Source organism: Papio anubis, chromosome 9 (genome assembly GCF_008728515.1).
Source record: "Papio anubis isolate 15944 chromosome 9, Panubis1.0, whole genome shotgun sequence".
In the NCBI taxonomy this organism is placed as follows: domain Eukaryota; kingdom Metazoa; phylum Chordata; class Mammalia; order Primates; family Cercopithecidae; genus Papio; species Papio anubis.
In genome coordinates this window covers 104,667,973-104,695,919 of record NC_044984.1, presented here as the reverse complement: position 1 = coordinate 104,695,919, position 27,947 = coordinate 104,667,973, and the positions used below count along the sequence as shown (strand labels likewise).

The following is a 27,947-nucleotide window of genomic DNA, read 5'->3' as shown; positions in this document are numbered from 1 at the left end:
CCGCGTGTGGACCCGATGGACCCCGGCGACGCGGCCATTTTGGAGTCTTCCCTAAGGATCCCTTACCGGTTTTTCGAGACAGTGCTGCCGCCACTGCCCGCGGCCTTGCAGGGCAGGATGAATGTGATAGACCACGTGCGGGACATGGCGGCCGCGGGGCTGCACTCCAACGTGCGGCTCCTCAGCAGCTTGTTACTTACAATGAGTAATAACAACCCGTGAGTTGAGGCGGGGAGCGGCCTGGGGCTGAGGAGAAAGCCGCAGTGGTCTGGGACCGGGGGCTCAGGGCACGCGGGAACAGGCGGGAAGGAGCGGCCTCCCGCACCGCGGAGGCTCCGGCGTCTGCGAGGGCGTAGTGGAGTGGAGCAGACTTCGGAGCGCAAGTTGGGTTCACTGGGTGCCGGCGTCAAGTCCTTGCGGAGATGTGGCGAGCGGCGGCTTGGAGAAATAGAAGGCAGAGGCTCAGAGGACGACCCAGGCGAGGGTTTTCTGAGGCACCTGTCGCAGGGTAGCGCGACTGTCACATCGCTGGGCCGAATCCTCCCCTCTCGGCTCCTTCCAGAGAACGTTTTTTTCTCTCGCTGCAGCTCCGGGACCCAGCCTCCTGGTTTTTATGCTCTAGCCCCGCATCTGAGATTGGTCACCCCATTAAGTGTATCAGGAGGGTCCACTTTCTCGCCTTGGGAAACCCCTGAGAACGGGGCCGGGCGCGATGGCTCACGCCTCTAATACCAGCACTTTGGGAGGCCGAGGCGGGAGGATCGCTTGAGCCCAGGAGTTAAGACTAACCTGGGCCACATAGGGAGACCCTGCCTCTATGAAAAATAAAAATTAAACAATTAGCCGGGCGTGATTGTGCGTGCCTGAGTTCCCAGCTACTCGGGAGGCTGAGGCAGGAGGATTGCTTGAGCCCAGAAGGTCGAGGCTGCAGTGAGCCGTGATCGCATCACTGCCCTTTACCGTGTGCGACAGAACGACAGCCTGTCTCAAAAAAAGGAAACGGGAGATTCCATTAATGGGTGGGCGTGGCTTCTTTCTTGTTTCATTGAAGCACTGGGCTGATTCCATCCTTGAGTGTCCATCCTTAAGTACATGTCCCTCTCCTGCTTAAAATCCTTCACTGGCCGGTTGCAGTGGCTCACGTCTGTAACCCCAGCACTTTGGGCGGCCGAGGCAGGCGGATCACGAGGTCAGGAGATCGAGATCATCCTGGCTAACACGGCGAAACCCCGTCTCTACTAAAAAAAATACAAAAAAATTAGCCGGGTGTGGTGGCGGGCACCTGTAGTCCCAGCTACTGGGGAGGCTGAGGCAGAAGAATGGCGTGAACCCGGGAGGCAGAGCTTGCAGTGAGCCGAGATCGCGCCGCTGCACTCCAGTCTGGGCGACAGAGCGAGACTCCGTCTTAAAAAAAAAAAAAAAAAAAAATCCTTTATTGCACTCATGAAAATTATTTCCCATGGCCTCCGAAGGGAAATATCTGCCCTTCACTCTCTGCTACTTCATCTCATTACTGTGTTCACTGCTCTCCAGCCTCTCTGGCTATTCTTTCTGTTATTTATTTATTTTTGTTTTTTTTGAGACAGAGCCTTGCTCTGTCGCCCAGGCTGGATGGAGTTCAGTGGCGCGATCTCGGCTCACTGCAGCCTCCGCCTCCTGGGTTCAAGCGATTCTCCTGCCTCAGCTTCCCAAGTAGCTGGGATTACAGGCGAGCGCCACACGCCCAGGTAATTTTTGTAATTTTAGTAGAAACGGAGTTTCAATATATTGACCAGTCTGGTCTTGAACTCCTGACCTCAGGTGATCCCACCACCTCGGCCTCCCAAAATTTTGGGATTACAGGCGTGAGCCACCACGCTTGGCCTCTTTGTGTTATTTGAATGTACCAAGCGTGTTCTCTGGGCCCTTGTACTTGCTGTTCCTGCTGCAACGGTCCTTATCTCAGCGCTGCCTCCTCCTTCAGGTTTTAGCCTGAACATCTCTCCCAGAGAACCTTCTCTGACTCCCAGGACTCTCAGGTACTCCCACTTTTCTACCCTTTGCATCGCCTAGCAATTGAAAGCACAGTGGATGTGCGCATTAAGCACTCACATGCTTATTGAGTGTGTTGAGGAAGTGAGTACAACCTCAGGGAGGTGGAATACCCTTGTCTGAGTTCACACATCTAATAAATGGAGGAGTACAATGTCTGGACCTGGTCTTCTCTGACTGGAGAGTCTCCATTCTGAGCCACCAGTCTGTTACCTCCAAATGGCATTATCATGGAAACTTCTACTCTGTAGATGTATTAGTGTTTGGCCTGCTATAGAAGCTGGTCTAGGTCAGAAGGGAAAGGTCCTTAAAGTGCTTACAATGCAGCTGCTGCTGCCCATTGGATTTTCATGAGTGTGCTTTGGTGTTTTGTTTTGTTTTGCTTTTCAGTCAGAGTCTTGCTCTGTTGCCCAGGCTGGAGTGCAGTGGTGCAATCTTGGCTCACTACAGCCTCCACCTCCCAGGCTCAAGCAATCCTCCCACCTCAGCCTCCTGAGTAACAGGGATTACAGATTCGCACCACCATGCCCGGCTAATTTTTTTTTTTTAATAGAGATGGAGTTTTATCATGTTGACCAGGCTTGTCTCGAACTCCTGACCTCAAGTGATCCCCATGACTTAGGCCTCCCAAAGTGCTTGGATTACAGGCGTGAGCCACCGAGCCCGGCCTCATTAGTGTGCTTTGGACCTTACTAGTGAGACCCATCATTTTGCCACCATCCACTTCATGTTGACAGGAGCCCTGGTCTCTGTCAGCCTTCTGTGTTTATTCTGGAACCTTTCACTTGGTTCTTGGTTCTGAGTGATTTGTCAAAGCATAGTTTCCACGTTTGGAGATTTAGGCCCTACTTGCTCTTAGTTCTCAAAGATGTTACAGGAGAGTTTGAAACAGTTTAATTCTCTGGCTAGACTAAGTTTAGCCCATGCTTTTTCATGTTAGGTTAGATTGGCAGTTTCCTAGCTTTAGGACATGTTCAGGTTTCTGCCCTTCATGGTTTATACTTTAAAATTTCTTGTGGAATAGGCAGTAGACACTGTTAAATTCAAACAGTGGAGAAGGGGCATGCAGATCAGTATCTTTCCCTGAGTCTTGAACCTCACCCCACCATTTCCTTTCTCCAGAGGCAGTAACTATTTTTTCCTGTGTCATTACAGAGGTAACTTATGCATGTGTAAGTAGACATGTATGTTATATGAATATCTGAATGCCTTCTGTGGGTGTAATAATACTTTTGTATCCAGGCATCAGATGGTTATTTCTCACTACATACATAGAATCACAGAGTTTGAAGAGAACTTAAGTCATCTAGACTATACTTTTTTGTTGTGTTGTTTTTTTTGGGGGGGAGACTGAGTCTCGCTCTGTCACCAAGGCTGGAGTGCGGTGGCGTGATCTCGGCTCACTGCAGCTTCCGCCTCCTGGGTTCAAGCAGTTTTCCCTCAGCCTTCCAAGTAGCTGGGTTTACAGGTGCCCACCACCACGCCTGGCTGATTTTCGTATTTTTAGTAGAGACAGGGTTTCAACATGCTGGCCAGGCTGGTCGAACTCCTGACCTCAGGTGATCCTCCCACCTTAGCCTCCCAAAGTGCTGGGATTACAGGCATGAGCCACCGCTCCCGGCCGTTTTTTGTTTGTTTGTTTGTTTATTTATGAGACAGAGCCTCTCTCTGTCACCCAGGCTGGAGTGCAGTGGCGGGATCTTGGCTAACTGCAAGCTCTGCCTCCTGGGTTCAAGTGATTCTCCTGCCTCAGCATCTAAGTAGCTAGGATTATAGGCGTAAGCCATCGTGCATGGCCACAGTAATGCAATTCTTTGGGTTTTAGAGTATTTACAAAATTGTATGGTCATCACCATGATCTAATTCCAGAAAGTTTTCATTACTTCAACGAAAAGAAACCCTGTGGCCTGGGATTACAGGCGTAAGCCACTGCGCCCGGCCTTTTTTTTTTTTTTTAAAGACAGAGTTTCACTCTTGTTGCCCAGGCTGGAGTGCAGTGGCGCAATCTCGGCTCATAGCAACCTCCGCCTCCCGGGTTCAAGCGATTCTCCTATCTCAACCTCCCGAGTAGCTGGGATTACAGGCATGCGCCACCATGCCCAGCTAATTTTGTATTTTTAGTGGAGACGGTTTCACCATGTTGGTTAGGCTAGTCTTGAACTCCTGACCTCAGGTGATCCGCCTGCCTTGGCCTCCCAAAGTGCTGGGATTACAGGCGTGAGCCACTACGCCCAGCCCCCCATTCTCCTTTTATAGTGGCATTTTCTTTAGTTTTTTTGTTTTTGTTTTGTTTTGTTTTGAGATGGGGTCTCACTCGGTCGCCAGGCTGGAGTGCGAGTGCGATGGTGCAATCTCGGCTCACTATAACTGTAATCCCAGCACTTTGGAAGACCGACGCAGGTAGATTACTTGAGGTCAGGAATTTGAGACCAGCCTGGCCAACATAACGAAACCCTGTGTCTACTAAAAAAAAAAACAAAAATTAGCTGGGCGTGGTGGCACGTGCCTGTAATCTCAGCTACTCTGGAGGCTGAGGAAGGAGAATCGCTTGAACCTGGGAGGTGGAGGTTGCAGTGAGCTGAGATCGCGCCACTGCACTCCAGCCTGGATGATAGAGTGAGAATCCATTTCAAAAAAAAAAGTTGGGGGAGCTTGGATTGAAAGGGAGGAAAAGATGTATTACATTTTCTCTATCTCCTACTGGATTTGATTCATAGGTATCATTGCTTTAATGTTAAAGAAAGATTATATTGAGCAATAGATATATTTATCATATTAGCATAGAGTTCAGCTTTCAACTTTCATGGTTCTTTAGGGACTAGCACTCAGGGTACATTGACTCTTTTGTAAGCTGTCATTATACAAGGCTTTGCGCTAGGCTTATGTAGACACTTAACAGTGTTCCTTCTAAAATTTCAAAATAACCTATGTAGGGGATATACTTTCTTTGTTTTCTAGTGAGTTATTCTCCCCATCTCAGAAGTACCAGCTTTTGGTGTATCATGCAGATTCTCTCTTTCATGATAAGGAATATCGGAATGCTGTGAGTAAGTATACCATGGCTTTACAGCAGAAGAAAGCGCTAAGTAAAACTTCAAAAGTGAGACCTTCAACTGGAAATTCTGCATCTACTCCACAAAGTCAGGTAATCGAAGATAGAATTGTGATTTTTTTTTTTTTTTTGAGAAAGACTCCAAAAATTTAGAACAGGGCTCCCCAGGCCCCAGTGCCTGGTCTGTTAGGAACCAGGCTGCACAGCAGGAGGTGGGTGGAGGGCTAGTGAATATTACTGCCTGAGCTCCGCCTCCTGTCAGATCAGCTGTAGCATTAGATTCTCACAGGAACACAAACCCTATTGTGAACTACACTTGCTAGGATCTAGGTTGTGTGTTCCTTATCATAATCTGACTAATGCCTGATGATCTGAGGTGGAACGGTTTCATCCTGAAACCACCCTCTCACTCCCCATCTGTGGAAAAATTGTCTTTCATGAAACTGGTCCCTGGTGTCAAAAAGGTTGGGGACCGCTGATTTAGATGATAGCTGATTAGTTGTAAAAGATGAGGCCAGGCACAGTGGCTCACACCTGTAATCCAAGCACTTCGAGAGGCTAAGGTGGGAGGACTTGAGGTCAGGAGTTTGAGACTAGCCTCGGCAACATAGTGAGACTCCTGTCTTTACACAGCTGGGCATGGTGGCACACACCTGTAGTCCTAGCTACTGAGGAGGCCAAGGTGGGAGGATTGCTTGAGACTAGGAGTTCAAGACTGCAGTAAATTATGTTGGCATCACTGCATTGCAGGACTCCAGCCTGGCAACTGGGCTCTGCAGCCTGGGCAACAGAGCGAGACCCTGTCTCAAAAAAAGAATTACTGGGTCATATGATAACTGTGTTTAACGTTTTGAGGTACTTTCATATTGTTGGAATAATGTTTCAAAGAGATATTTTCATTGTCTTTTAGTGTCTTCCATCTGAAATTGAAGTGAAATACAAAATGGCTGAATGTTACACAATGCTAAAACAAGATAAAGATGCCATTGCTATACTTGATGGGATCCCTTCAAGACAAAGAACTCCCAAAGTAAGTTGAATGTTTGTGTGTTTTTCTCCTCAGCCCTCCTAACCTTGCTCCCTCCCTCCATGTTTTCTCATGCATTAAGGAGTCCATCTGAACATTTTACCCATGATTCTAATTCTCATTTTCTTCCTCTTCATGGAGTGGGGGACCCTGAAAATTCAGCTGTTGAAAATGATAACTACACATGCTTATTCTTTGGTGTTTTCTTTTTTTCTTTTTTTAATGTTTAACTTAGTATTTTTTGAGACTGAGTCTCACCGTCACCCAAGCTAAAGTGCAGTGGTGTGATTCTGGCTCACTGCAGCTTCAACCTCCCAGGCTTAAGCAATCCTCCCACCTCAGCCTCCCAAATAGCTGGGATTACAGTTGCAAGCTGCCACACCCAGCTAATTTTTTTTTTTTTTTTTGAGATGGAGTTTTGCTATTGTTGCCCAGGCTGGAGTGCAATAGCATGGGGGCTCACTGCAACCTCCGTCTCCTAAGTACAAGCGATTCTCATGCCTCAGCCTCCCGAGTAGCTGGGATTACAGGCACCTGCCACCATACCAGTCTAATTTTTTTGTATTTTTAGTAGAGATGGGGTTTTGCCATGTTGGCCAGGCTGGTCTTGAACTCCTGACCTCAGGTGATCCGCCCACCTTGGCCTCCCAAAGTGTTGGGATTATAGGCGGGAGCCACTGCGCCCAGCCAATTTTTTTTATTTTTGGTAGAGACAAGGTTCCACTGTGTTGCCCAGGCTGGTCTCAAACGCCTGGGCTCAAGTTGTCCTCCCACTTTAGCCTCCCAAAATGCTGGGATTATAGGTGAGACACCACTCCACGCCTATTTTTTATTTTTGTTTTGTTTTTTTGTTTTGAGACAGAGTCTTGCTCTGTCTCCCAGGCTGAAGTGCAGTGGTGCAATCTTGGCTCACTGCAGCCACCACCTCCCAGGTTCAAGTGATTCTCCTGCCTCAGCCTCCCAAGTAGCTGGGACTACAGGCACCCACCACCACCACCACCACTCCTGGCTAATTTTTGTATTTTTGGTAGAGATGGTGTTTCACCATATTGGCCAGGCTGGTCTTGAACTCCTGACTTTGTGATTTGCCTGCTGCAGCCTCCTAAAGTGCTGGGATTACAGGCGTGAGCCACCATGCCCGGCCTTTTTTTTTTTTTTTTTCTAGAGGGAGGTTCATTCTTGTTGCCCAGGCCGGAGTGCAATGGCACAATCTCAGCTCACTGCAACCTCCGCCTCCTGGGTTCGAGCGATTCTCCTGCCTCAATCTGCTGAGTAGCTGGGATTACAGACATGCGCCACCATGCCCGACTAATTTTGTGTTTTTAGTAGAGACGGGGTTTCTCCATGTTGGTCAGGCTGGTCTCGAACTCCTGACCTCAGGTGAGATCTACCTCAGGCCTGGAGTGCTGGGATTACAGGCATGAGCCACCCAGCACCCGGCCCCAGCCCCCTCTCTCTCTCTCTCTCTCTGTCTCTCTCTCTGTGTATATATATATATAATATATATTATATATTATATATATTATATAATATATATTTTATATATATATATATATTTTTTTAGAGATAGTCTCCACTGTGTTGCCCAGGTTGGTCTCAAACTTCTGGGCTCAAATTGTCCTCCCACCTTAGCCTCCCAAATTGCTGGGATTACAGGTGCGAGCCACTGCACCTGGCCTCTTCGTGTTTTTGTTTTTAAGTGAAAGTGAGTTTACTAATAAAATAAAGGAATAAAGAATGGCTACTCCATAGGCAGAGAAGCCTTTGATGTTTCTTATTATAGGAAATAATGATTTATTTGCAAAACACTTCCAGGTGGTAAACATACTTTTTTAGAACTTCATATTTTGCCCTCCATAGGTGTACCCCTTTGGTAATGGGGGTGGTTTTATTCCTTTGTTTTCAAACTTAATACTGTAAGATTCTTTTATCCTTATTTATGTGTAGAATATGTCTTTGTGTTTGATTTGGCAGCATATTACAGTGAAGAAAACACCTTTAATTAAAATCAAAATATCTGGTGTCTAGTTTGAGTTTAGGGCATACAAGCTGTGTGCAGTGCAAACTTGGGCATGTTACTAATTTGTGAGCTTTACTACTTTTTTATTTATAAAATGAGAAGAATAGTATTTTTTCTGTTAGTTTTATAAATGCTAAATAAGTTCATGAATGTGAGAATATATCAGTGTTTAATATTCTAAGAATACTGTCATGTCTCCCGCCCTGCTCACTTTATTCAAAAACTGTTTTGTGCAACTTTTGCTTAATAATAAGGAATTTTATAGGTAAAATGACGTGTGCATCCTCCTGCCTTTAAAAGATAGGAAATCTAAGCAGTAGGGGCCTGGTGTATTTTAGTTAGTGCTGCTTCATCCAAGTCTTGCTGAACTTTAAAAGTAACCAAACTTGATGAGAACATGTTTAAGCACCTCCTCATATTAAGGTATTATTTACTGTTTTCTGAGTTTTTGAAGCTATTTTTTCAGTATGATTTTGGCTGCTATTAAAAACACTTGAACGTTTATTATGAATTAACCTCTCTCATAATAAGCTTGGATGCTGTATACCAAATCCTGTTCTGGTAACCTATGAAAGTCTTCTCTTACTCCAAGAATAATCTTTTTGCACAGATAAAGAATGTCTGCTGCAATACTCAAGGTATCTTCCTTTTGTAAGAAACCTTTTTTTTTTTTTTTTTTGAGACGGAGTCTTGCTGTGTCGGCAGGCTGGAGTGCAGTGGCACGATCTCAGCTCACTGCAACCTCCATCTCCCTACCTCAGCCTTTCGAGTAGCTGGGACTACAGGCGCACACCCCCATGCCTGGCTACTTTTTTGCATTTTAGTAGAGACAGGGTTTCACCATGTTGGCCAGGATGATCTCGGTCTCCTGACCTCAGGTTATCCGCCCGCCTCGGCCTCCCAAAGTGCTGGGATTATAGGTGTAAGCCACCATGCCCGGCCAAGAAGCCATTTTAATTATAAACTTTGAAGGATACTATTCCCTACCTTATTAGAAATATACCATAATCTCCTTCGAAATGACTTGTGGATATTTGTAGGAGTTTTTTTTGGAAAATAGTAATGGCAAAGCATCTCAGCTTTATAGTGTCCACTGCTTGATTTTCATTGCCATCATTCTTAGAGCAACTGTATGAGTCTGCATTTGTCAGTAGTACGTATCCTTCATTCTGTAGTGCTCTTATAGCTAGGAGCAAAGATGTGTGCCTCGAACATAAACCTTTAACATTTACAGTTTTTCTTTCTTGTCCGTTAGGGAGTTAACTGGCTTCTCAGTCTGTGTAAAGGACAAGGAAGTGAGTCAAAATATGTCTAAATGAATGTCTGTTAATATATGGTAAACATCGCCACACATTCCCTCACATTTTAAAGGAAAATTTCAGTGTTAGATTATTAAATCTTGGTAAATCTTCACATTTTAAGAGTAAACATACCAACATAGAATTTCTTACTCAGTTTTTAGAAAATGATGACTGCTTGTTTTTATAACTGGTGGAATGTGGCTTTATGATGTTCTTAAGTGAGGATCTATTTTTAAAATAGTTGACTTTTTTTTTTTTTTTTTTTTTGAGATGGAGTCTTGCTCTGTTGCCCAGGCTGGATGGAGTACAATGGCATGATCTCAGCTCACTGCAACCTCCGCCTCCTGGGTTCAAGCGATTCTCCTGTCTCAGCCTCCTGAGTAGCTGGGACTACAGGCACATGCTGCTGCACCTGGCTAATTTTTTGTATTTTAGTAGAGACAGGGTTTCACCACGTTGGCCAGGCTGGTCTCGAACTCCTGACCTTGTAATGCACCCGCCTTGGCCTCCCAAAGTGCTAGGATTAGAAGGCGTGAGCCACCACGCCCGGCCAATAACTGACTTTTTCATTAGGTATTACTCAAAACTCATTCTTTTAAAGTGACAGTCAAGTAGCTTAAAGGAAATTTTGATATTTGTTGAGACAGATAGTCCATCAGTCATAGTTTGTTAATATAACCAGCAGTCAAGAAAGGATCTTAGATTTAACTTTTTATTCTTTACAAGTATTGACATCAATCCTGGAGTTTTCCTTTAAGTATTTTTCTTTGCATTTTCAAAATAGTAGCCTAATACGGAAAATCTGAGGCCAAGTAAAAAATAGTTTTATTTTTAGTGTTTCATTATTCCATTGTTTGAATTAGTGTGAATTAATGCTATATTAGATTGTTTTATGTAATGTAGGTCTATAATTGCAACAGATGTTCTTTATCTTGCAACAGATGTTCTTTATCTTCAGAGCCGCTCTTTCTAGTAAATATCTGGCATACCAAGCCACAGATAATCGAAGAGATTGGGGGTTGACCTTTTTTCTTTTGTGCCCTCACATTGACTGCTTCCTTAGGTTAATGATCTAGCAAATACTGTTGTGTTTAAAATCTACTAATTTTGCCAGACACGGTAACTGACACCTGTAATCCCAGCACTTTGGAGACCGAGGTGAGTGGATCACCTGAGGTCAGGAGTTCGAGACCAGCCTGGCCAACATGGTGAAACCCCGTGTCTACTAAAAATACAAAAAAATTTAGCTGGGCGTGGTGGCGGGTGGCTGTAATCCCAGCTACTCAGGAGGCTGAGGCAGGAGAATCACTTGAACCCAGGAGGCAGAGGTTGCAGTGAGCCGAGATGGCGCCATCACACTCTAGCCTGGGTGACAAGCGTGAAACTCCGTCTCAGAAAGAAAAAGAGAAAAAATCTAATTTTAAATTGGAATATTGTGTTTATCTGTGTACTATTAGGAAGGTCTTTTACCACTTGCCTATAACTTCTATATTCTTTGGAACTTTTAGATATTCTTTTTTTTTTTGAGACGGAGTCTCGCTCTGTCTCCCAGTCTGGAGTGCAGTGTCACGATCTCGGCTCACTGCAAGCTCTGCTTCCTGGGTTCACGTCATTCTCCTGCCTCAGCCTCCCGAGTAGCTGGGACTACAGGCGCCTGCCACCACGTCCAGCTAATTTTTTGTGTTTTTTAGTAGAGACGGGATTTCACCGTGTTAGCCAGGGTGGTCTCGATCTCCTGACCTCGTGATCCACCCACTTCGGCCTTCCAACGTGCTGGGATTACAGGCGTGACCCACCACATCTGGCCAGAACTTTTAGATTTTCTTGAGTTTTCCCAGTTGCATGTTAGGTAGGATTATTTTAATTTAGCTTTATGAAGTTACATATTTAAATTATGCTAAAATGCAGCTGTCTGCACTCACTGGATTTAAATAGTGTAGCTGATTTTTGTAGCATTACTTTAGTGAGTTAGACAGTACCTACGGGCCAAAGCCTTAAGTGTTAGGCTAGAGTCTAGCCACAAGTCGAATTGTCAGAGAAAAGCCAAGTATTACACTTCTTTATCTGTCTTTCTGTATCATTTCCTTTTTAGGAAAGACTGATCTGATCCTTCTTAACTAGCTATGTCAGGAGTTTCTCACTTTCTTATGTGAGATAGTTCATCTTCTGTTTTAAGATCAAGAAAGAATCAAGTTAACTAGCATTCTCTACCATTTCTTAAATGAATGTTCCAGTTTCCAGAGGGCAGCATCTTTTGTTCAGATATTACTGGGCCTTGTGGGAAGGAAATGTGACTTTCCTCTTAGGGATAGGAGGAGCTAGGGAAAGGAAAGGTAGTAATTTCTTCTTTCTTTTGAAGAATGGGGTCAGTCTCCCTTTATTTGCACAGGGTTGTGGGTAGATTTTCCAGTAAAAAGTAAATAACTGGTAATGAAAATTAGGACTTCTTCATGGTGAGAGATTTTCTTTGCAGTATACACTTATTTTACTATCTGTTGTTTGTGTTTATACAGATAAACATGATGCTGGCAAACCTGTACAAGAAGGCTGGTCAGGAGCGCCCTTCAGTCACCAGCTATAAGGAGGTGCTGAGGCAGTGCCCATTAGCCCTTGATGCCATTCTAGGTAGAGATATTTTCTGCCTGTTTTCATGGCATGTTTACTGTCAAAGATAGTAGTTCTCAATCTTGGCTGTACATTAGAATAACTTTATTTTTTAAAAGTTCCCCTCCAGAGAGTGATTTAATAGGATTCTGTTGTCACATATTCAGTCAAGAAATACTTAATCATGGTTTTTGGCTGGGCACAGTGGCCCACACCTGTAATCCTAGCACTTTGGGAGGCTGAGGTGGGTGGATTGCCTGAGCTCAGGAGTTCAAGACCAGCTTGGGCAACATGGCACAACCCCGTCTCTACTAAAAATACAGAAATTAGCCAGGCATGGTGGCACATGCCTGTAGTCCCAGCTCCTCGGGAGGCTGGGGCATGAGTATCACTTGAACCCAGGAAAGTGGAGGTTGCAGTGAACTGAGATTGTGCCACTGCATTCCAGCCCAGGGGGACAGAGCAAGACTCTGTCTCAAAAAGAAAAGAAATACTAAAATATGTTTTTTCTGTCATGCATTGCTCAGAATAGGGAAGCAGTTGCCTTTTAGCTGAGGGAAAACATAGCTCGTTGCTCCTTGCATGTGGAAGAGAGATATCATGCCTTACTTTCTTTCTTCTGCTTTTTGTTGGTTTAGGCTTGCTGTCCCTTTCTGTAAAAGGGGCAGAGGTGGCGTCCATGACAATGAATGTGATCCAAACCGTGCCTAACTTGGACTGGCTATCTGTGTGGATCAAAGCGTATGCTTTTGTGCACACCGGTGACAACTCAAGAGCAATCAATACCATCTGGTGAGAGCCACAAAGTTAATTCAGTGTTTTTGAGGCCTTTGCTTGTCTGGAATTCTGGTGTATCTGAAGTAACAAAAAGAAAAATGAGATGCTTCTCTCTTGGTGCTGCAGCCAGTCTCTGGGATGTGTTAGTCTTTTATACTGAATGGTCCCAAATATAATCATGTAATCATCTCTGTTGGGGACCTGTAAAAATATAAATCTGACTGAGTTTAGCTCTGCACCTGCATAGGTAGTAACCCTTGCGAAGCAAAGCCGGCTACCTTGGTGTGTCATTTTTTTGTTTTTTTCGAGACAAGATTTCTCTCTCTCTCACCCAGGCTGGAGTGCAGTGGCATAGTCACAGTTCAGTGTAGCCTTGACCTGTCAATCTCCTGGGCTCAAACCATCCCCCTGCTCAACCTCCTGATTATCTGGGACTACAGGTGCATGCCACTACACCCAGCTAATTTTCGTATTTTTTTTGTAGAGATGGGATTTCACCATGTTGCCCAAGCTGGTCTTGAATTCCTGGGCTCAAGTGATTCTCCCACCTGGGCTTCCCAAAGTACTGGGATTATAGACGTGAGCCACTATGTCTGGCCTTGGTGTATCATTCTTCAACCTGGAAGAAAATCATTTTGCACTCACCAGAAGCTTAGTTTATTGCAACATCTAACCTGGCTTGCCTTCTTGGGACTAGGGATTTTCTTTATATTCAGATAAAGTTCAAGGACAAGAAGAGGCTTGGGCTTGTGTTATGCAAAGTCATTTACTTGAGTAATAAATAGGTGTCACTTGTGAATGACATTACTTTTAACACCACGTAGCGTATGTTGTGTTCTGAAGAACTGCCACCACAAAGTTATTTGTTTGTACTGAGAGATTTCTGCTTTATTCTGTATTTTTGCTATCCTGTCCTATATAACTTTTTTTAAAGTCATAAGCTTAAAGTTTTTTATTATGAAGACTTTTATATTTATGCAAAAGAAAATACTATCTGTATGACCAATCATCCAGATTCAACAACTAAGAGGATTTATAATAGATTTAAAGGTTCAATGTTTAATAAATATCTTAAAGTTCACTAGAGAAAAAATCCTTATTGCGAGATAACGTGGACCTACTGGGAAGCTTAGCAGATCTGTACTTCAGAGCCGGAGACAATAAAAACTCTGTCCTCAAGTTTGAACAGGCACAGATGTTGGATCCTTATCTGATAAAAGGTAAGTAATTCTTGGGGCAGGAAGACAGTGGCTGTTGTTGGGGGGGATCAGAGATAATAGGGAGAATATGCAGCATGAATGCTCGATACCAAGTTTCATAGAAATAGTGTATAAAACTTATAGTAGTCTTTTAGTTTTTTTAGGTCATGACACATGTTTCTAACACTTAGGTAATTCCATTTAAGCAGTTGTTTTTGATTGAATTCAAGTGTCTTCTCCCCACAGATCATTATTTGGCTTTTTTTCTTTTGAGGGGGTCATAGGTCCTCCTTATGACTTACAAATTTATGATGTGCCTGACTGAGAATTTGAATGGCATCCCTAAAACCATAATATCCTTTTAGGGAATTTTGTTTTACCGTATCCTTAGTATAATTAAAAAGGAATAATAAAGGGATAAGGTGATTAAAGACAGTAATTAGGCGTGAACAACAGAAAAATCACTGATCTTAAAAAAGATTGCAGGTGACAGGTAATCTTCACAGGGACCTCCAAGAGATGGCAGTTGGGACACTGGCAGTGAGTACTCAGGAATAGTGGGAAATAAGGTCAGATAGATATGCTGTCTATTTGTAAAGGCCCAAAAAAGGCCATCAGAAAAACAAGGCCTTGTGACAGTAAACAGTCTTGTGAGCTCTTAACTCAGGGGAATGGTGGAGCTAGGAAGGGGCCATCCCAAGCATTTAGATGAGGAAACAGATCTAGAAAAATGGATTTGTTTGCACAAGATCTCCCTCTCGCCTCAAGTGCTTATTCCTCTTCTGCAAGCTCCCTGCACCCATGATGAAAATGGTGTTTTAGAAATACTAGTCTGGCAGCTGCTGGCAGCTTGGAATCTCAGACCCAGGCCCAGGAGCCAGCAGGAGCATTATAGTAATCTTGGCTTGAGAGGAATTTTCATGGGAATCTGAAGGGGGATAACAAGGGATGGAAGAGAATGGTGGCAAGAGATAGGTAACAGTGAGCATAGGTCCCTTTTTATAGAATGTGGGTGAGAATAAAACGGGGGCTGGGGAGAGGCAGTGATTTTTTGTTTGCTTGTTTGTTTGAGACGGAGTTTCACTCTTGTCGCCCAGGCAGGAGTGCAGTGGCACAATCTTGGCTCACTGCAACCTCAGCCTCCTGGTTAAAGTGACTCTCCCACCTCAGCCTCCCGTGTAGCCGGGATTATAGGTGCCCGCCACCACACCCAACTAATTTTTGTATTTTTTTAGAGGAGACGGGAGTTTCACCATGTTAGCCAGGATGGTCTGCAGCTCCTGACCTTAGGTAATCCACCCGCCTCAGTCTCCCTAAGTGTTGGGATTACAGGCCTGAGCCACTGTGCCCAGCCTGAGGCGGTGATCTTTTTTTTTTTTTTGAGACGGAGTCTCGCTCTGTCGCCCAGCCTGGAGTGCAATGGCCGGATCTCAGCTCACTGTAAGCTCCGCCTCCCGGGTTTACGCCATTCTCCTGCCTCAGCCTCCCGAGTAGCTGGGACTGTATACAGGCGCCCGCCACCTTGCCCAGCTAGTTTTTTGTATTTTTTAGGAGAGACGGGGTTTCACCGGGTTAGCCAGGATGGTCTCGGTCTCCTGACCTCGTGATCCGCCCGCCTCGGCCTCCCAAAGTGCTGGGATTACAGACTTGAGCCACCGCGCCCGGCCGAGGTGGTGATCTTTAATGAACTACATTTTGGATAGAACTACAGGTTTTTTGGGAATAGGCCAACTTTTTCTGAGACTGACTGGCTTTTCAGCAGCATGTTTCTGATGGTCTAGAACTCTTGAAAGAGAAACCTTACTTGATGCCTTTTTTTGGGCCTTTTCTGGTTGGGTTGGGTTCGGGTAGCTGTATATCACGCCACAGGAGAGAGGGGCAAACACTTCCTGAAAATTGCAGGCTTTCAAATTGTGAGGTAGGTTGTTCTGCTCCTTTGTTTTTTGTTTTTTTGTTTTGTCTTTTTTTTTTTTTGTGAGACGGAGTCTCACTCTATCGCCCAGTCTGGAGTGCAGTGACGCGATCTCGGCTCACTGCAACCTCCACCTCCCGGGTTTAAGCAGTTCTCTGCCTCAGCTTCTTGAGTAGCTGGGATTACAAGTGTGTGCCACCATGCCCAGCAAGTTTTTGTATTTTTAGTAGAGACAACGTTTCACCACCTTGGCCAGGCTGGTCTTGAACTCCTGCCTCGGCCTCCCAAAGTGCTGGGATTATAGGCATGAGTCACCATGCCCAGCCTCCTTTGGTTTTTGGTTTTGTTTTTGTTGTTAGAGACAGGGTCTCACTCTGTCACTCAGGCTGGAGTGGCTCAAACATAGCTCACTGCAGCCTTGACCTCCTGGGCACAAGCAGTCCTCCTGCCTTAGCCTCCTGAGTAGCTGGGACCAAAGGCATGTGCCACTGTGCTTGGCTAATTTTTTTTTCTTTTTATTTTATTTTATTTATTTACTTTTTTAGACATAGTCTTACTCTGCCGCCCAGGCTGGAGTACAGTGGTGCAATCTCGGCTCACTGCAGCCTCCGCCCTCCGAATTCAAGCAGTTCTCCTGCCTCAGCCTCTCGAGTAGCTGGGATTACAGGCGCCTGCCACTGTACCCAGCTAATTTTTTGTATTTTTAGTAGAGACGGGGTTTCACCATCTTGGCCAGGCTGGTCTTGAACTCCTGACCTCGTCATCCACCTGCCTTGGCCTCCCAAAGTGCTGGGATTACAGGCATGAGCCACCACGCCTGGCCCTTCTTTTTTTTTGAGATAGAGTCTCGCTCTGTAGCCAAGGCTGGAGTGCAATGGTGTGATTCGGCTCGCTGCAACCTCCGCCTCTCTGGTTCAAGCGATTCTCCTGTCTCAGCCTCCTGAGTAGCTGGGATTACAGGCACACGCCACCATGCCCAGCTAATTTTTGTATTTTTAGTAGAGATGGGATTTCACCTGTTAGCCTGTTCTCGAACTCCTGACCTCGTGATCTGCCTGCCTCAGCCTCCCAAAGTGCTGGGTTTACAGGCATGAGCCACCACACCCAACCACTTGGCTAATATTTTAAAATTTATGTGGAGAACAGGGTCTTACCATATTGCCCAGGCTGGTCTTGAACTTCTGGGCCCAGGTGATACTCCTGCCTCCGCCACCCAGAGTGCCAGGATTACAGGTGTGAGCCACCATGCCCAGCTGGGTTTTGCATTTTCTTTTTTTTTTTTTTTTTTTTTTTTGAGACGGAGTCTCAGTCTGTCGCCCAGGCAATGCAGTGGCGTGATCTTGGCTCACTGCAACCTACGTCTTCCTGGTTCAAGTGATCCTCCTGCCTCAGCCTCCCAAGTAGCTGGGAGTACAGGCGCGTGCCACTATGCCCGGCTAATTTTTTGTATTTTTAGTAGAGACAGGGTTTCACTGTGTTAGCCAGGATGGTCCTGATCTCCTGACCTCATGATCCACCTGCCTTGACTTCCTAAAGTGCTGGGATTACAGGTGTGAGCCCCTGCTCCCGGCCTGGGTTTTGCATTTTAATAGTCACTTTGTAGGAAACTGGAAATAGTAGTGGGAGGAGCCTGTGATGGTGGAAAGGGCTTAGCCCCTGCAGGAGCTGGGGCCTCAACATGGGGTCTGATATTGGGTGCTAGTCCTGTATGTGGGACCCCTGCTTCTCTGCTTAAAACACCTCTTCTGTGTCCTCCTTTTCTAGGAATGGATGTATATGGCTACCTATTGGCACGAGAAGGGCGGCTGGAGGATGTTGAGAACCTTGGATGCCGCCTTTTCAATATCTCTGATCAGCATGCAGAACCGTGGGTGGTTTCTGGGTATGATTATGCCTTCTTTCTCCCCAGTTGTCAGTAGATTAAGAGATTGTGGTTGCTCCTGAAGAGAATATAAATTGAAAGCTCAGGTTTAAGAGGTAATCGCCTGGCCAGGCATGATGGCTCATGCCTGTAATCTCAACACTTTGGGAGACTGAGACAGGTGGATTGCTTGAGGCCAGGAGTTCGAGACGAGCCTGGCCATCGTGGCAAAACCCCTGTCTCTACTAAAAATACAAAAGTTGTGTGCGGTGGCTCACGCCTGTAATCCCAGCACTTTGGGAGGCCAAGGTGGGTGGATCGCTTGAGGTCAGGAGTTTGAAACTAGCCTGACCAACATGATGAAACCCCATCTCTACTAAAAATACAAAAATTAGCCAGGTGTGGTGGTAGGCATCTGTAATCCCAGCTACTTGGGAGGCTGAGGCAGGAGAATTGCTTGAATCTGGGAGGCAGAGGTTGCAGTGAGCCAAGATCACACCATTTCACTCCAGCCTAGGTGACAGAGCAAGACTCCATCTAAAAAAAAAAAAAAAAAAAGTTAGTCGGGCATGGTGGCGCACGCCTGTAATCCCAGCTACTCGGGAGGCTGAGACAGGAGAATCGCTTGAACCCAGGAGGCAGAGGTTGCAGTGAGCCAAGATCGTGCCACTGCATTCCAGATGGGTAGCAGAGTGAGTTTTTGTCTCAAAAATAAATAAATAAAATTAAAAGAGGTAATTACTTGAGGCCAGGAGTTTGAGACCAGCCTGGGCAGTGTAGCAAGACTCTCTCTCTCTCTCTCTCTCTCTCTCTCTCTCTCTCTCTCTCTGTCTGTCTCTCTCTCTCTCTCTCTGTCTCTCTCTCTCTCTGTCTCTCTCTCTCTCTCTATATATATATATACACACACACACACAAGTATATGTATATATTTTTAAAAGGATAATCAGTCCTGGATTCAAATCATGGTTTTTGACTCTGGATGTATTATTTATCTATCTAGGTCTGTATTCTCATTTGGAAAATGGGCTAATAACCTCTCCTCCTAGGGTTAAGCATTAACTGAGTTGGTGAATGCGTTGTGCTTAGTACTGAGCCATCAGTGATGGGGCCAGAAGATGCTCCTTTGTTATTAACCTGGCTTTACAAATTCTCCTAATGCCTCTCTGCTAATAACTAATATCTAGATCATAGGTTCTTTTTCATAATTTGTCCCTTCCGTATCAAGATTTCCCTTTAAAAATAAATATTTAGTGGATTTTTTGGTTTGTTTTGCTTTTCTACTAATATCATAGGTTAAAACTGTAAGTGTGGTTTGGAATAAGGATTATGTTCAGGGCCTTCAATATGATTTTTGGATGAAGTTTCTTTTTGTCTTCTCTTAAATAACTTATGGGGTTTTTTTGTTGTTTTTTTGTTGTCTGCAGCTGTCACAGCTTCTATAGCAAACGCTACTCACGGGCCCTCTATTTAGGAGCCAAGGCCATTCAGCTGAACAGTAATAGTGTTCAAGCTTTGCTACTTAAGGGAGCAGCACTTAGGAACATGGGCAGAGTCCAAGAAGCAATAATCCACTTTCGGGAGGCCATACGGCTCGCACCTTGTCGCTTAGATTGTTATGAAGGTAAGATAGAAAACACAGGTGAATGGTGTGAATCTGTGGGTGTGGCAACAGTCCTCAGACGGAAGGTTTCATTAGGCCAGCACTTCCCAAACTCTGTTAGAATAATCTGGGGAAGCTGGCCGGATGTGGTGGCTCATGCCTGTAATCTCAGCACTTTGGGAGGCTGAGACGGGCGGATCACGAGGTCAAGAGATTGAGACCATCCTGGCCAACGTGGTGAAACCCCGCATCTACTAAAAATACAAAAATTAGCTAGGCATGGTGGCGCACGCCTGTAGTCCCGGTTACTTGGGAGGCTGAGGCAGGATAATTGCTTGAACCTGGGAGGCAGAGGTTTCAGTGAACTGAGATCACACCACTGCACTGCAGCCTGGCAACAGAGTGAGACTCCCTCCCAAAAAAAAAAAAAAAATCATCTGGGAAAGCTTTTCAAATCCTGATGTTGCATCTCTTCAATGTAGATGGAAATATATGGAGTTGGGAATAGACATTGACATTTCTGGAGATCCCCAGGTGTTATCAATGTGCAGACAAGTTTGGGAACCACTGCACTAGGCATTTTACATTTATTTAGGGCTTTCAATGGATTTGTCACCCTGTACTTTCAGAGTCCATTTTTTCTGATTTTTTTTTTCTGTTTTTTGGTGAGTGGAGAGTTGGGATGGGGTTTTTTTTTGTCCTCCCACCCCTCGCCCCCATCCAATGTGGCATACTCATTAATATGAATCTCTCTGTGTCAGGCACCATGAGAGATCACTTAGTTTGCCTATTTTTTTTTAATTCCTTTTTTTTTTTTTTTTTCTGAGACAGAGTCTCACTTTGTTGCCCAGGCTGGAGTGCAGTGGCACAATCTTGGCTCACTGCAAGCTCCACCTCCCGGGTTAATGCCATTCTCCTGCCTCAGCCTCCTGAGCATGTGGGACCACAGACTCCCAGCCACCACACCCGGCTAATTTTTTGTAGTTTTAGTAGAGATAGGGTTTCACTGTGCTAGCCAGGCTGGTCTCAATCTCCTGACCTCGTGATCTGCCCACCTCGGCCTCCCAAAGTGCTGGGATTACAGGCATGAGCCACTGTGCCCAGGCCCTGTTTTTTTTTTTGAGACAGAGCCTTACCCTGTCGCCCAGGCTGGAGTGCAATGGCATGATCTTGGCTCACTGCAACCTCCACCTTCCAGGTTCAAACGATTCTCCTGCCTCAGCCTCTCAAGTAGCTGGGATTACAGGCGCCCACCACCACACCTGGCTAATTTTTGTATTTTTTAGTGAGATGAGGTTTCACCATGTTGGCCAGGCTGGTCTCGAACTCCTGACCTCATGATCTCCCTGCCTCAGCCTCCCAAAGTGCTGGGATTACAGGCATGAGCCACCACAACCGGCCTATTTTTTTTATTTTTATTTGAGATAGAATCTCACTCTGTCGCCCAGGCTGGAGTGCAGCCATGCAATCTCAGCTCACTGCAACATCTGCTTCCTGGATTTAAGTGATTCTCCTGCCTCAGCCTCCTGAGTAGCTGGGATTACAGGCGTGCACCACCACACCCAGCTAATTTTTGTATTTTTAGTAGAGGCGGGGTTGCGCCATGTTAGCCAGGCTGGTCCCAAACTCCTGGGCTCAAGTGATCTGCCCACCTTGGCCTCCTAAGGTGCTGGGATTACAGGCATGAGCCACTGTACATGGCCTGTTAGGCCTATTCTTTTTTGTGGCCATCTTACCTTGGGCCAGAGTTAGTACTCATGGGATAACTCCACATCCGTATGATAGTGTTGGCTGTGGGAATGGGTCTGTTCATTGTGACCTCCAGAGTGGGCACAATCGGGGTCCAACTTTGTTTTGTTACGTAATATTTTAAGTTCATGTGAACTGACCCTAGGAGTTCAAAGGACCTGTGCCAGCTTCAGCAACGTTTGGTGACTCAGTCACAGACATTAAAATAGATCTTACAAGATGCAGTTCCTCCAAAACATATTTTTATAAGCACTTAAAAATATACCCAGGAGTCTAGGAGTGATTTGCTCTTAACAGGAAGATGAGTTCAAATTTGAGAAATAAAATTTGGATGTTGGGAAAGAGAACAGATCTGCTTATATAGCCAGAGAGCTATGCCTCTGGATTTGTTGGGGGGAAAGAGGATTGTCTTTGTTTTTAAAGAAGCTCCAGCAAACTAGCCATTGATTTCAGATTAACTTCTTGATCCTGAAACTGTAACTTCCCTATCTTCCCAGCTGCTGTTATCATGTTAATTCCATTATACTGCATGCTTATTTCACCAGAGATCAGGGATGCAGTTGAATAGCCTGTCCTATAATATTTGGACAGCAGATGTTTCCCAGTTGGCCAGTGAGGCTTCTTAAGCTGCCATTTGGAGATTTGGGTCAGGGCAACTCTGACTACACCCTTTGAGATTTCTTACAGCTTCCAGTGGGAGCTTCCTTCTTTTGCTGGTAGAGGTTTAGGTTAGGCAAGTGCATTCTGTTTTCTTCTTAAGCTCCAGTAGGGCTTTAGCAGGGAATTAAAACTATTCAATAAGTAATTGCAAACAACTGTGTGTGGAATCCAGCATGGATTAAGAGTTAGGTAATTGGCCAGGTGTGGTGGCTCACGCCTGTAATCCCAGCACTTTGGGAGGCCGAGGCCAGTGGATCAGCTGAGGTCAGGAGTTCAAGACCAGCCTGGCCAACATGGCGAAATACCTTCTCTACTAAAAATAGAAAAAAATTTAGCCATGCGTGGTGGCACACACCTGTAGTCCCAGCTACTTGGGAGGCTGAGGCAGAAGAATCGCTTGAACCCAGGAGACATGGGTTGCAGTGAGCTGAGATATCACCACTGCACTCCAGCCTGGATGACAGAGCAAGACTGTTTCTTAAAAAAAAAAAAAAAAGAGTTAGATAATTTCTGGTTAAGTAACCATAGTGTGTGGAAGGGTGTGCATGAATGTTATAAATGCTGCTAGGGTGGAGGAGTATGCAGAGAAAATCTGCCAAGGATTGTGTGGGTTTGGGGTTTAAGCTGTTTTTTTGTTTTGATGAGCGCTTTGTGCCAAAAAGTTATTCCTCTGTTCTCCTCAACTTCTTGGCGTGAAGAGTTGAGAGTTGACTCTTCTCAAGGTGGCCTCCTCATAGGACATCTCGCTGTGGGTGTGGAAAGAGGCAAGGGCTGCCCGTTCCAGTCTGTTTGGTGCACCTGATAAAGTATTCTTCATCTAGTTTAGGGAAGCCCTTAGCAAGTGCCTTTTGAGACAGCTGTTATGTTTCAAATAAAAGAGTCTTTCTCCCTAGGTTGCTTGACAATAAGTCCTTTATTTGTCAAACTGGAAATTCACTTAAAGACTCTAGGAGCCAGGCCAGGCACGGTGGCTCATACCTGTAATCCCAGCACTTTGGGAGGCCAAGCTAGGCGGATCACCTGAGGTCAGGAGTTCAAGACCAGCCCGACCAACATGGAGAAACCCTGTCTCTACTAAAAATACAAAACTAGCCGGGCATGGTGGCGCATGCCTGTAATCCCAGCTACTTGGGAGGCTGAGGGAGGAGAATCACTTGAACCCGGGAGGCGGAGGTTGCAGTGAGTGGAGATGGTGCCATTGCACTCCAGCCTGGGCAACAAGAGCGAAACTCCATCTCAAAAAAAAAAGACCCTAGGAGCCTTCCATCTTAAACCTAGCCCTGCAGGTGACCGAATGCAGCTGGAGAATAACAGCTTGTTAAGAGGCAGCAAAACCTTGGGTTTTGTTGGGAACATCATCTCTCACTACTTTGATCTCTTGGCCATATGACAAACTAATCATTAGTGTCGCATTTATTCTTCCAGCAGTCAGATGGGGTGCTCACATGCTGTGAGTTCCTTACATGTGCTTGTTTCCTTCCCTAAACTGAAGGTGCCTTTGAAGGCAGTCTTTTTCCACATCCATCAAGTGCTCTGGGGAAGAGCACTTCTTAGCTATTCCATCAACACACTTGCCTGTCTAATCTCACCATCAGTTTCCCCTGGCCTGCCGTTCGTCTGAAACTTTGAAGGTTAGCAATTTGGAGAGCTGTCAGAGTGGAAGCATGGGTTGGAGTGGTAATGGCATTGAATGTCTTCATGTGTTTTACTTTTTTCAGGTCTTATCGAGTGTTACTTAGCCTCCAACAGTATTCGAGAAGCAATGGTAATGGCTAACAACGTTTACAAAACTCTGGGAGCAAATGCACAGACCCTTACCCTTTTAGCCACCGTTTGTCTTGAAGACCCAGTGACACAGGAGAAAGCCAAAACGTTATTAGATAAAGCCCTGACCCAAAGGCCAGATTACATTAAGGCTGTGGTGAAAAAAGCAGAACTGCTTAGTAAGTGTGTCTTATTTTCTGCCCTATTCATCATTAATTTTTATAAAACCTGACCTCATTGGACACCCTTGTCCCAGCTAGGTACAGATGACCAGACAGGTGTGTGTCTTTTGCAGCAGGTCTGAGCCTGCTTGGATTGGTTTATATTTAGCCCAACCAAATGTAGCTGGCTTAGACCTGCTTGGCTTGGCTGTAGCCACCTATAATTGGTTGGTATCTGTTCGGCTCACTTTTTTGTTTTTTTTTTTTTTTTTTGAGACGACCTCTCGCTCTATCACCCAGGCTGGAGTGCAGTGGCGCAATCTCAGCTCACAGCAACTTCCGCCTCCCAGGTTCAACCGATTTTTCTGCCTCAGCCTCCTGAGTAGCTGGGTCTACAGCCATGTACAACCACACCCAGCTAATTTTTTTTTCTTTTTTTTTTTTTTTTAAGTAGAGACAGGGTTTCACCATATTGGCCAGGCTGGTTTCGAACTCCTGACCTCGTGATCCACCCATCTCGGCCTCCCAAAGTGGTGGGATTACAGGCGTGAGCCACTGTGCCCAGCCTTGGCTCACTGTTATCTGGTTTGAGTTGTCCTGAATTAGTTTGAGCTGAATCTAACTAACTGGTTTTAGCCAGTTTGAACTGTTTGGTGCTATCTGAATTATTTTATGACTTCCCATTTGGCCCTGGTTTTTTTTTTTTTCAGTCCTGATTTATGATGAACTCATAATTTGGTTCATTGAATTTGGGCTAGTTGGCAAATGCAATTTGGCTTTTTAAAGTTAAGAGCCCATTTAAAACATTGTAATTCAAACTGCAGATTTCTTAACTGAATAGGACATCAGGTGTGCTTGCCCTCGCTTTGTGTTGCACCGGTGTTATCTTGAGGATGTCTGCAAAGAGATTGTCAGAATGGTAGTTGTGTTTTTTTTGTACGTGACTTAAGATGGGAATATATTTTCAAAATGTTCAAGTAGGACAGTGAGGGTCTTTTTTATTCTACCAGGCAGAGAACAGAAATATGAAGATGGAATTGCTTTGCTGAGGAACGCACTGGCTAATCAGAGTGACTGTGTCCTGCATCGGATCCTAGGAGATTTCCTTGTAGCTGTCAATGAGTATCAGGAGGCAATGGACCAGTATAGTATAGCACTAAGGTAGGCACTAGCCTCCCTTGGGGGAAGGCCACTGAGGAGGGTAGAGGAGGCAGTGAGCTGCGTCACAGGAGTTATGGAGTTATGGAAACACACACACACTTTGTGTCCATGGTTGAAAGCAGAATAATAATAGTAATGGTAGAGGAGTTATTTGTGGATTCATGACTTCTAAAAATTTTTTCTTAAAATATATTAACAACATTAGAGAACTGTTTCACTCATAACCATCCCACACCACTATAACATCTGTGTTCATTTGTATAGCTCATCTTCTGTCCTTGCCCACACATATTTTTATAGGGTTGTACCTAGTATATATTTTATATTCTTTTTCAAATCAAAGTATTGTAAGTACTTTCCCATGTTTCTATCTACTGTAGTCATTAAGAACTTGAGGTCTGAAGTTTTGAATACTACCTTCACCACCTGTGATCTTGGGCAAGTTACTAACACATTTCCTTGTTTATATCTAGCTACCTTATTAGATATTAAATGATCGAATGAGGGTTAAATGATTATTTCATGTAAAGCTCTTAGCCCTGTGCCTGGTACATAGTAAATACTAAATAAATAGTGGTATTCTTACTGTTTAATACAGAAGTGGTTTCTTTGAGGGTTGTCTGTGTGTCTGTAAGGTTATGGTGAAGGGCTGTCTTTAATATAGAGTCTGATCACATTCAGTTGTCCAGCGCACAGTTAAGCACCACTTGTGTGCCTAGGATCTCAGTGACGACTGGAGATGCTATGTTTCGGGAGCTGTCAGTCTCAGACCTGCAGACTGACCATACCACGTGCTAAGGGCTTTCATAGCAGTCTGTAGAAGGGAAGATGGGAGTCCAGAGGGCAAGACCCCTGGGTTTGGGTGACAGCTTCAGAGTACAGGATGTGGAAGGCTTCAACCAGGAGATGAGGAGATGTTACAGATTGGTCCGCATTTGTATCGGTAGAAACAGGGTGCCAACGTGGGTTTTAGTTGCTTTTTAGAATCCCAGAAGCAAGTGAGAAAATAAAATACCAGACTTCCATTAGAGGTGGAGTTTGCTAGGGGTGGGACACCTGCTGGCTTGGGTGATGGTCACCAAGGCAAGAGGAAAGATTGCTTAGGAGGCAAACAAATGAATGTTCTAGAGGCTCTGAACTTTGGGGTGGGGGTGGCATATGTACTGACACTCAGCTGCTAAATGCAAATGCTTGGGTAGAGGTAGCCTTGGGTCCTGGGGTCTAACCTAGGTGTTTACAAGTCTGTTCCATGGTACAGCGTGATGTTTTTGGTTGGCTCCTGAAATACTGATATGTTTAATTACATCATAAGAACATGGGACACCTATACTCAGAGAAATTCCTATTTTTTGTAACCCTGTAGCTCAAAAACCCAACTTTCTGGGAATTACATTTGAATTTACCTGTTAATGTTTGTTTGCCACTTTTTCATTTGTGTTATCTGGTAGCTGCCTCTAGCAGCATGCTAGGGGTAATAGGTATGAAAAAATTTAAGAAATTTGTGGAGAAAAACTCAAATTGAGCATTCTAAAAATTAGGAAAAGACTCCTTTTTGCACTTCTGGTGGTGGACTCCCTCAACCCAGCCTTGGAAGCCTGAGTTGCGAGCCCAGGCTTTAGCACATTCTCTGGGACTGTGTAGTCATTTCACTGCCGGGCCAGGGAGATGACGAATCAGCCAGCAAGAGCAAGGCAGAGATTCAGGCGTCTCCTTTGTTTTGTTGTCCCCTAGTTTGGACCCCAATGACCAGAAGTCTCTAGAGGGGATGCAGAAGATGGAGAAGGAGGAGAGTCCCACGGATGCCACTCAGGAGGAGGATGTGGACGACATGGAAGGGAGTGGGGAAGAAGGGGACCTGGAGGGCAGCGACAGTGAGGCGGCCCAGTGGGCTGACCAGGAGCAGTGGTTCGGCATGCAATGAGGGGGCGGCAGCTCCATGGCCGCACTGGCCTGCCCTGCTCTGAGCACTTCCGTGGACTGAAGGAACCGTAGGAGCCTGCTCTCAGGAGGACAATGATTCAGCATGTGATTGCAGCAGGGGTCTCTGCCCCCTCGCTCCCGATTCCTAGTCGTGACTTCATTTCTAAAACAGAGCCTGACCAACCTTCCATGTATGTCCATCCTCCCCTGCTCCAGCCAGGGAGGATTGAGGGAGTGCCCCAAGACCCACACACATGTTGGGGCTTCTGGGCCAAGAGTACTTTTTATATAACTAATTTCTAAATCCAAAAGCTCAAGGAATAGACTGTTCTGTGACATGGATGGGTTTGAAAGAGTTACCCACCATCCCAGCACGATAGTGTCATCTCCCAAGTTGGATGGCAGCACGATCTGGCCCTAGGGAGCTTCCTGTTCCCAGAAGTCACTGTCCTGGACTATCCAGACGTCCCTAGTAATCTTGCTTCCTTCTGCAATGTTAGTAATGCCTTAAGCTGACAGTTGCTATTTTGCAGAACAGTTTTCCTCTTTGCTTAGCTGGTAACTTCCCTCCGAGCCTGGGCTGATCTGAGAAACAGGTGTGATGAGAGCATGAACAGAGATGCACCTGGGGCAGTTCCCTAATAAAACTGGTTTGTACAGTCATGGTGTTGGGGTGATCAGAATGGAAGCCCTTTTTAAAATAGACTCTTAGTATTTTTGTCTTACTCAGAATGCATTGATTCAGCCCCAGAACTATTTGCCAAAAATAGACTTTCTTCCCCTAGTGTTGGGAGCCAGGAGGGTTGGAAAGCTCAGGAACCCTGAGCTGGTTCATCTGTTTGCATATTGGATAGGTAAATTTCCCTGGAGCCTGAGAGTCTTTGACCAGATTTCAGCTGAGTCTGCCTGGCTCTTTCGCTGCAGCTGGGAGATTGGGGTCTGGTTCCAGCAGTCTGTCACTGGTCAGCTTGAGTGTCATACCCTGAGCTCTGGGGCTGGGAGTTTCTTCCCACACCCTCTCCCTTGTGTCTTAAGTTGCGATGGCTCTGAGTATACAATTAATCGGAGGTGGGGGGTGGGTGTCACAGCTAATCCCAAATTCAAAACTTAGTCCAAGGTGCTGCAAAATATAAATTAGATGTCAATAG

The 27,947-nt window shown here is 45.3% G+C and overlaps 1 protein-coding gene across 3 annotated transcripts; it reads left to right on the top strand.

Moving 5' to 3' along the window:
- Positions 1 to 27,462, top strand: ANAPC7 (anaphase promoting complex subunit 7). 3 transcript variants are annotated; one of them, XM_031650746.1, is made up of 11 exons: positions 1 to 218; positions 4,990 to 5,176; positions 5,994 to 6,113; positions 11,945 to 12,056; positions 12,674 to 12,827; positions 13,890 to 14,032; positions 17,688 to 17,805; positions 19,209 to 19,405; positions 23,512 to 23,736; positions 24,729 to 24,879; positions 26,611 to 27,462. In XM_031650746.1, exons 1-11 carry the CDS (start codon positions 16 to 18, stop codon positions 26,798 to 26,800), a joined length of 1,800 nt encoding a protein of 599 aa, XP_031506606.1. In that variant the 5' UTR covers positions 1 to 15; the 3' UTR covers positions 26,801 to 27,462. The 3 variants fall into 3 exon arrangements, with proteins under 3 accessions (XP_031506606.1, XP_031506608.1, XP_031506607.1); XM_031650747.1 differs by lacking the exon at positions 1 to 218 and adding an exon at positions 1,797 to 2,018; XM_031650748.1 differs by lacking the exon at positions 24,729 to 24,879.
- The last annotated feature ends 485 nt before the right edge of the window (positions 27,463 to 27,947 follow it).